General features: G+C 42.5%; 1 protein-coding gene across 3 annotated transcripts; it reads left to right on the top strand.

Moving 5' to 3' along the window:
• The first annotated feature begins 1,174 nt into the window (after positions 1-1,174).
• Positions 1,175-8,116, top strand: CD1E (CD1e molecule). Of its 3 annotated transcripts, none has more exons than XM_089336609.1 (6): positions 1,175-1,449; positions 1,777-2,073; positions 2,637-2,915; positions 3,164-3,442; positions 3,779-3,833; positions 7,698-8,116. In XM_089336609.1, exons 1-5 carry the CDS (start codon positions 1,380-1,382, stop codon positions 3,790-3,792), a joined length of 939 nt encoding a protein of 312 aa, XP_089192735.1. In that variant the 5' UTR covers positions 1,175-1,379; the 3' UTR covers positions 3,793-3,833; positions 7,698-8,116.
• The last annotated feature ends 1,685 nt before the right edge of the window (positions 8,117-9,801 follow it).

Raw genomic sequence — 9,801 nt, 5'->3', positions numbered from 1 at the left:
TCTTTAAGGTTTTGTAATTTTCATCGTAGAGATCTTGAACGTCCTTGGTTAAGTTTATTCCAAGGTATTTGATTGTTTTTGTAGCTATTGTGAATGGGATTGATCTTAGAAGTTCTTCCTCAGCCATGGCATTGTCTGTGTATACAAAGACTGTTGATTTTTGTGCATTGATTTTATACCCTGCTACTTTGCCAAAATCTTCTATGAGTTCCAATAGTCTCTTAGTAGAGTTCTTTGGGTCCCCTAAATAAAGAATCATGTCATCTGCAAAGAGGGATAGTTTGAGTTCTTCCTTCCCAATTTGTGTCCCTTTAATTTCTTTTTTCTTGCCTAATAGCTGTGGCTAGAACCTCCAGAACTATATTGAATAGCAGTGGTGAGAGTGGACATCCCTGTCTGGTACCAGATCTCAGTGGAAATGCTTCCAACTTTTCCCCATTCAATAGGATGTTGGCTGTGGGTTTTTCATAGATTGCTTTGATTGTATTGAGGAATGTTCTTTCCAAACCCAGTTTGCTTAGAGTTTTCATCATGAACGGGTGTTGTATTTTATCAAATGTTTTCTCGGCATCTATTGAGATAATCATATGGTTTTTCTTTTGCAGTCTGTTAATGTGGTGTATCACATTGATTATCTTGCGCACATTAAACCATCCCTGCATACCGGGGATAAATCCCACTTGGTCTGGGTGGATGATCTTTCTGATGTGTTGTTGCATTCTATTGGATGCCCAGGAACTTCTGAAAATCTTCTATAAAAATAGAATGAAGAGACAGAGAAGAGAACAAGGTACAGGAAGAGTGCAGAAGACAAGTGAGAAAAGCAAAGGCAGACTAAGGAATAATAATGGTTGCATAGAGATCAGTCAAGGAAGACCAAGAAGTAGGATTTAGGAAGGCCAGGCAGCAGGCAGGTGAACAAGACCAGTGTGGTACGAGGAGAGGTGAGACTGTTAGAAGAGTCACGGATATCCTAAGCAACTTCTATGACTTCCTTTCACAGACGAGACCACTGAGAATGCAAAGGTTGACTTGATTCCTTCAAAGCCAAAATTGACTGCATTTTCTGGTCTGAAAGTAGATCGTAACGTTTGCCATATGCCACACATCCGCCTATAGCAGTTGGTGCAATACAGGAGGCTGTGAGAATGTAAACAAGAACCAGAAGAAAAACAACACAGGAGAGATGGCGAGGAAATGAGTGACTGTGGGGGAGGCTGTGGCTAAGGGAGGCTGTGAGGTTTCCCTGATAAGGAAGTGGGTAGGAGGAGAGGTTTTTCTGTTCCACAAGGAAGCCAGATGAGAGTATGTGGGTGTGCAAGGGGAGCTGATTCCTGAGTGCTAAGGACAAATTGTCCCGTGGAGCCACCACAGCTACAATGCTGCTCCTGCCCTTCATGCTCCTCCTGCTCCACAAGGGACTTCTCTGCCCTGGGAAAGGAATAGTGGGTAAGAAACAAAGAAAACTCAGGGGGGAAGAGGTTAGTGGTAAGACACCAGATGGTAAAGGAACTCTGGGAATGACTTCAGAAAGGGAACAGTGCTCCTATAGGATGTCCTTGGGGTCTGCATGCCATGCTAGGATAGGATGACAATTCTTTCCCTTTGTCTTTGCTTTTGTCTCTGATTTTTGGGAAAGGAAGCTGATCCAGAGTTAAGAGTATTGAAATATGTGCAATCATGTAACTTTCTCCACCCTTGGTTATGTCTCTGGGCTTCTCTTCCTCCTCTCTCATTCTTTTTCACCCTGTGCACTTGTCATTCCTTCTTGCTCAGGTTCTGAGGCTCTCAGACCCCATCATCCAGCTGCAGAAGAGCCCCTGACCTTCTGCGTCATCCAGATCTCCTCCTTTGCCAACCAAAGCTGGGCACGCAATCAGGGCTCAGGATGGCTGGGTGACATTCAGACTCACGGCTGGGACAGCGTGTCAGGCACCATCATCTTTCTGAAACCATGGTCTCGTGGAACCTTTAGCAAGGAGGATTTGGAGTACCTCCAGACGCTGTTCCAGTTATATTTCCGTATTCTTACCTGGGGAGTACGAGCCTTCGCCAGTCAGCTTGCATTCAAATGTGAGTTTGTCTAAATGAGAAGATGATGTGCAGGCTCTGAGCATATTCTACCTTTCCTGACCTTATTCCTGGTCTCTCTTGTGTTCACACTTGCTCTCTATGCTTCATCCTCACCAACAACCCACCTCAAGGTGTATACAAAAGGGGCAGCCGGGACAGAATCTGGCGCCCTGACCGGGACTAGAACCCCGTGTGCCGGCGCCGCAAGGCGGAGGATTAGCCTAGTGAGCCGTGGCGCCAGCTACACTGTTACCTCTTGATCTTCTGACCACCAGCCCCATCCTGAGACCCCAGCCTTCCCAACCAATTCCCAGCTTTCTTAATCCTGGTCTCCTGGTTCACGTGAACCTAGCTACTCCCTTGTGAGTTTTCCAGATGCAACTCCTATTTTCATGACAATCCTCCCTTCTACCTCTTCTCGTTTGCTTTCTTCCCATGTCCCACATCAAATCTGATCTCTCTTATTATTCCCAAGAATTTTCTCTTGAATCTCTTTATCTCTAGATTTTTTTCCCCTCCTTGACATTCTTTCAATATTTTATTCCTTGCCTGTCTACCTCCAGACCCATTTGAAATCCAAGCGTCTGCTGGATGCACAGTACACTCTGGAGCTGGCTCCGAAAGCTTCCTATATGCATCATATCAAGGATCAGATTTCCTGAGTTTCCAAGGAGGCTCCTGGCAGCCATCTCCAGGAGCAGGGACTCAGGCCCAAACGGTCTGCAGGTTGCTCAATGAGTGCAGATATATAAAACAACTTGTGCAGATGCTTCTTATTGTAACATGCCCAGAATTTCTGGAAGGCCTCCTTGCAAAAGGGAAGTCAGAACTGGAACGGCAAGGTGAGTCAGCTCTGTCCCTCTCTCCTATTCCTGGTTCTTTAACTCTTGCTATTGAATTTGCCAAATGTCATCAACATTTTGGAACTTATTCTGAGAGGCGAGAGGGAGAGCACGTTGGGTTTGGGATTGTTTCTGAGCCAGGAACAAGGGGTAATTACTCACACTGCTGAAGCACTGAGTCTCCGATCTCTGGCTTCATTGCACCCTCCCACATTTCCTACACTTGATTTCTCCCATGTTCTGTCTAGTGAAGCCTGAGGCCTGGCTGTCCAGAGGCCCCAGCCCTGGGCCTGGCCGTCTGCTGCTGGTGTGCCATGTCTCTGGCTTCTACCCAAAGACCGTGTGGGTGATGTGGATGCGTGGTGACAAGCAGCAGTCACGCACTCGACGAGGTGACGTCCTGCCCAATGCTGATGGGACGTGGTATCTCCGAGTTACCCTGGATGTGGTGGCTGGAGAGGCGGCTGGGCTGTCCTGTCGGGTGAAGCACAGCAGCCTCAGAGGACATGACATCGTCGTTCCCTGGGGTGAGGAGCAACGGGGATCCTGCTGGGAAATGAGCAGGGACCATCGTGGCCTTTAAAAGAAGCAACTGGGAAAGTGGGTGGTAGTGATAGACAGAAACGGATAGTAGTGGGAGGATACAAGTGAACAAGGGTAAGCATGGAAGTAGCTAAATTCCAAGGAAATAAGATGGAACATCACATATCCTTAAAAGCAGGGGACCTAGTGATTAGGCATAAAAAGGCAGGGTGGGATTCGGGGGATAGACACAGCAGGGACTGAAAGGAGGGCTCTGTAAAGTATAAACATTAAATCTGATGCAGGGCCACCCCTGAGAACTGACTCCCTTGGTTTTCTAGGGAGAACTCTGTGATCTGTTTGGCTGTAGCTGTTCCACTGGCCTGTTGTATGTAGGTGAGTCATGGTTTACACAGCAGAGGTGAGACTGTTTCTGCCCCCTCTTGGTTTGCTTTCCTAGGTCTCCTTTTACTTTGTTTGATTTCTCTCTGTTTTCCTTTGCTTGAGATTAACAAATCTTCTTCTCTCTCCTCAAATCAAAGGAAAATAGTGTCTCTCCCTGTGTAATCACACTTCCCAGTGAACACAACAGGGAGTAGCCCAGAAGATTTGGCAACAGCTCTGCCTGGCTCAAGAATTGGGGATCAAACAAAGATTCTTGAAGAAGTGGAAAACAATTTTAAACCAGATCTGGTCACATTAGTAACTTTAGTTTTACCTTATACATAAAATCCCTTTTCTGTGTTTTTGAATCATGCTTCACTTGTAATAAAGAAAACAAGATTTGGAGCCACTACTGTGTCACAGCATTTTAAGCAGTCACCGGTGATGTCATCACCCACAATGAGTGATAGTTCAAGAGAAGTACTTCCAATACTCCTCTCAGCTAATGTGCGGCAGAGGATGACCCAAATTCTTGGTCCTCAGCCACACACATAGGCAAACCAGACGGAGCTCTGGAATCCTGGCTTTGGCTCGGATCCAATCCAGATATCATGGCCATTGGGGGAGTGAATAAAAGAATGGAAGATTTCTCTCTATCTCCATGTCTCTACATCTCCATTCATAACTCTGCCTTTCAAATACATACAATAAATCTGAAATAAAAGAAAGTGTGATTTTATTCAAATAATTTGATCTATCTCAGAGATACAGATTCCTTTTAAACATCTGGTTTTGTCTCATCTTCCAGCAAAATGTTTCCTGCTTTGTTCACATGTTCATCACAAGGGAATCTTCAGATGCTTTTCACGAAGCTTTCTAGGATCACCCAACTGAGAGCTACTTTATCCTTCCACACTACGGCTGATTTTCATTAATACTCTGAACAGCATACATATCAATTTTTGCTCAACTTTTTTCTCTCAGGATCTAGAAAGTAGGATTATTATAGCAAATTGGAGATATACTTTACTTTTAAACTTGATGGAATAATAAATATTTGAGTGGATTGTTCTGTAGACCTGAAACTTTTCCACCTATGTTCTACCTATCAACTCACATAATCTTTATAACAGCCATGAACAGAAGCTATGACTCCAGTTTTATTGGTGAGGAGACAAAAGTCACATACCAGAAAATATTGTTTTGCTTCAAATTTCAGACATTGACTACTACACTACACATTCAACATGTAATTATTGAAAGCCTGGCATGGGTTGAGTGTGATTTTAGGTGATGCAAAGCAGTAAAGACACAGAGTAAAATAGCTCATCTTCACAGAGCGTCTCTGATGGTGGAGGCACTGTGGGACACTCAATAGCTTAATAAGAATATTACATGGAAAGGGATGGTGTATGTTTTAATTAATAACTGGTTTGGAGAAGGGCATCTAAGACAAATGGGAGCTGTTGTTTCAAAGGCTGTGGACACATGGGCTCCTGTGAAAGGTGAATTTTTAGAAGAAACTTTAAGCAGATATAAGATATCGTAAGTTTGGGGTGGGGAGAGGAGGGCAGTGTGTTCCAGACAAAAGAAATACAAATAAAATGACAAAGTACTCTGTGCTTTATAAAAACTGCATGAATTTAACTGTATTTAACCTGAAATAAGTAAGGGAAACACATTAGTAGAGGAAGTCAGTGAGTTGGAAACAGATGACAGGGGGTCTCATAGACCTTTGTTTTGGATATTAAAACTCACTGCAGGGCTTTGCATGTTTGCTTAGCAATTAGTATGCCAAAGGAAATTAGTACTTCATTTTGTAAAGATTTATTTATTTGTTAATTTATTTCCTAGAAAAAGAGGCAAAGAGAGGGAGAGGGAGAGAGAGGGAGAGAGAGAGAGAGAGAGAAAGAGAGACAGAGAGAGGGAGAGATTGCTTTTCAAAAATTCATGACAAATGGGCTTGGGTGGGCTCAAGCCAGAAACTCAGACTGGGTGTCCCACGTGAGTGGTAGGTGCACAACTGCACCATAGCCTGTCACCTATTGCCTCCCAGGGTGTGCTTTAGTAGATGTAAGGTATCTGTAGTGGGAACAGAACACAAGCCCAGGCACTTCAATATGGAACAAGGTTATCATGAGTGGCATCTCAACAGCTGGGGTAAATATTCTACTACTTTTTAATATTTTGACTAAGATGCAATATGGGCATATTATGGGGATAGTACGATATTTCCATGCATATACACAATGTAATCCAATCAAACCAGGCAAACCTTTCCATTTCCTTATCTATTTTCTATGTTTAGCACCTACAAGCTCTTTTCTTCAAGTTCCACATGCCATATATAATATACTATAATGAATTATAATTACCACATTGGAACATTTGACTCTTTTCTGAAGAGTTTTAGTACCTGTCAACCTACCTCCCTGTTAACATTTGTCCATCTACACTTCCCAGTGTATAGAAATCACTATCCTAAATTCAGATAAACTTTTTTTTACTTACACATATGACAGAGAACAAGAGGAGATTGTCTTTCTATGTCTGGCTTATTTCATTTAGCATATTGATCTCCAGTTCCATCCATTCTGCTGTAAATATTTGAATTTCATTGTTATGGCTGAATAATATATACTGATGTAATATGCTTCATGTAGTATGTAAGTAGCATATATTCTTTGGATTTCTGAATGCCAAATTTGGGTTTTTCCTTGAAAATTTACTCTTTGAAGAATTTTAGGATCATCTACAGTTAAGAACTGAGATGCTTGAAATACTCCCTATTCCATTGCCCACAGAGCATCGGAAGCCAGTCATTCTCTTCTTTATAAACAGCCAGCATTTTCTGTTTGAAACTTACTTTGTTATAAATTGATTTTTTTATTTATTTAATTTTTTTAACAGGCAGAGTGGACAGTGAGAGAGAGAGAGAGACAGAGAGAAAGGTCTTCCTTTTGCCGTTGGTTCACCCTCCAATGGCTGCCGCGGCCGGCGCGCTGCAGCCGGCGCATCGCGCTGATCCAAAGCCAGGAGCCAGGTGCTTTTCCTGGTCTCCCATGCGGGTGCAGGGCCCCTTGGGCCATCCTCCACTGCACTCCTGGGCCATAACAGAGAGCTGGCCTGGAAGAGGGGCAACCGGGACAGAATCCGGCGCTCTGACCAGGACTAGAACCTGGTGTGCCTGCGCCGCAAGGCAGAGGATTAGCCTAGTGAGCCACGGCGCCGGCCTATAAATTGATTTTTTAAATACTTATTTATTTATTTGAAAGTCAGAGTTACACAGAGAGAGAAGGAGAGAGGAGAGAGAGAGAGAGGGGTCTTCCATCCACCAGCCCCAATTGGCTGCAACGGCCAGAGCTGTGTTGATCCAAAGTCAGGAGCCAGGAACTTCTTTCGGGTCTCCCATGCAGGTGCAGGGGCCCAAGGACCTGGGGCCATCTTCTACTGTTTTCCCAGGCCATAGCAGAGAGCTAGATCGGAAGAGGAGCAGCTGGGACTTGAACCAGCACCCATATGGAATGCAGGCAGTGGCTTTACCCACTATGCCACAGCAGCCAGCCCCTATATATTGATAAGTGTAATTAAGAATACTAGGATGGGACTGAATTTGTAATTTTTTATGCAAGATTGAAAAATTTGTCGGTACCCTTTTCAATTTAATGCTCTTATGACTAGCATGGAATGACCAGGTTAACAACACTATAATGTGAGTAAAAAAACATTTAAAAATTTTTAAAATGCATACTTCATAATTGAGTGAATTTGTAGTGAGCATCTATTTAAGGATCCTACTGTAAAATAACTATACCTATGTGAGATATTTTATTCATCCTTGACCTATTTACCAAATCTCTACATGCTACATTGCAGTTGTGGCTTGGGATTCCTCTGACTGAGGTTCATCAATCTTGAAACACAGCAAAGTGTTCTACATTGACACAGAGGAGTAAATATCATCAGACATCTGTAACCAAAAACCAGCATATGAAAGAGTTATCTGTACCCCCGTGTTTTCGGAAGCTCAGCTCACAATAACCAAGTTATGGAATCAACCCGGATGCCAGACAGCAGATGCCTGGATAAAGAGATTATGGCATATATACATGCTGGAATACTACTTAGCTGTAAATGAGAATAAAATCTTGTCTTTCACAACAAAATTTCATACCACTGGAGACCGTTTTGCTTACTGTGATAAACCAGTCCCCAAAAGACAATATTTTATGTTTTCTCTGATTTGTGGTAACTAATATATAGAGTACATAAAAATATGACATTTTGAGATTTGATTGTTATTTGTAGTCTTTGTCTATACTCTTGAGGAACAGTGGTTTTTCTGCTTACTACTTATTGAACTTTTTATTTAGTGAAGAATTAAGCTTATGATTATAAAGAAAATGGAAATTCTGTGGGTCTGTGCTGTGGTGCAATAGGTTAATCCTCCAACAACAGCACCAGCATCCCATATGGCACCAGTTCGAGTCCCAGCTGCTCCTCTTCCAATCCAGCTCTTTGCTATGGCCTGGGAAAGCAGCAGCAGATGTCCCAAGTCCTTGGGCCCCTGCATCCACATGGAAGACCTGGAAGAAGCTCCTGGCTCCTGGCTTCCGATCTGCATAGCTCTGGACCTTGCGGCCATTTTGGGAGTGAACCAATGGAAGGAAGACCTTTCTCTCTGTCTCTTTCACTGCCTGTAACTCTACCTCTCAAATAAATAAACAAAAAGAAAAAAAAAAGAAAGTCTGTCATTGTAATAATTAAAAGCAAAATAAGAAAAGAAGAAAGGAAGAAGGGTGTCAGGATGAAAGGAGTCGGGACAGTATTTGGAAGGAAGTATCATTGTGCTCATAAAATTGTGTATATGAAATACATAAAATGTGTTCCCTTTTTATAAATAAAAAAACCTTCATGTCCTGATTCTCAGATTATTGACAACTTTTCCTGCACATAATACAAATTTATCTACAGGTGAAAGTATGAAAAATTACACAGTTACACAGTAAATTTATTTTTCAGAAGAAAAAATAAATAAGAAAAAATGTTTGACAAAAAGAATGTACTAGTTTTCCAAATGGCAGGTATATTTTAAAGTACTCAAGAAAGGATCAAGGCTGGCACTGTGGCTCACTTGGCTAATCCTCTGCCTGCAGCACCAGTATACCATATGGGCACTGGATTCTAGTCCCAGTTATTCCTCTTCCAGTCCAGCTCTCTGCTGTGGCCTGGGAGTGCAGTGGAGGATGGCCCAAGGGCTTGGGCCCTGCAACCGCATGGGAGACCAGGAGGAAGCACCTGGCTCCTGGCTTCGGATTGGTGCAGTGGGCCAGCCGTAGTGGCCATTTTGGGGGTGAACCAACAGAAGGAAGACCTTTCTCTCTGTCTCTCTCTCTCTCACTATCTATATCTCTACCTGTCAAATAAATAAATAAATTATAATTTAAAAATTTCAAAAAATAAAAATAAAGAAATTATCAGTTTATAAAAATAAAAAATATTTTAGCTAAGTGTATCAAATGATAATCCATTCTCAAGAACAGAATTATTTCAAAGCACCATGTTCACTAAACATGAAAGGATGTTTGACAGCAGCAGAAAATGGCTCAAGTACCTGAACCTAAAATGCCCACATGGGAGACCCAAATGGACTTTCATGGGTTTGGCTTTGGCTTTGCCCAGCCTGATAATTGCAGCCATTTGGAGAATGAATCAGCAGATGTAAACACTCTCTCTCCCTCTCTCTCTCTCTCTGTAACTCTGAAGTCTTAGTACCCATGAATTTGTTGGTATAGGTGGGCTCTGAGTAACTGTCAGCTCATTGAATATATGAAATACAAAATAATAGTATTTCAGCTTCTTGGGGCTATCATGAAAAATGTAAGAAAAGACAAAAATAACTTCTCTCACGAAACTTCCAGTACATAATGCTACTTCCATGTATGCATACAAATTGATTTCTCAAGATGTGATCAATGTA

The sequence above is a fragment of the Oryctolagus cuniculus genome, chromosome 7 (genome assembly GCF_051225735.1).
Source record: "Oryctolagus cuniculus isolate XC-2025 breed Fujian yellow rabbit chromosome 7, ASM5122573v1, whole genome shotgun sequence".
In the NCBI taxonomy this organism is placed as follows: Eukaryota; Metazoa; Chordata; class Mammalia; order Lagomorpha; family Leporidae; genus Oryctolagus; species Oryctolagus cuniculus.
This window is presented reverse-complemented; position numbering and strand designations above follow the sequence as displayed.

Coding starts and splice junctions, on each gene's coding strand:
- CD1E (XM_089336609.1), top strand. CDS start 1,380: ATGCTGCTCCTGCCCTTCATGCTCCTCCTGCTCCACAAGGGACTTCTC. Junction 1,450..1,776: donor CCCTGGGAAAGGAATAGTGG/GTAAGAAACAAA, acceptor CTTCTTGCTCAG/GTTCTGAGGCTCTCAGACCC. Junction 2,916..3,163: donor GTCAGAACTGGAACGGCAAG/GTGAGTCAGCTC, acceptor TGTTCTGTCTAG/TGAAGCCTGAGGCCTGGCTG.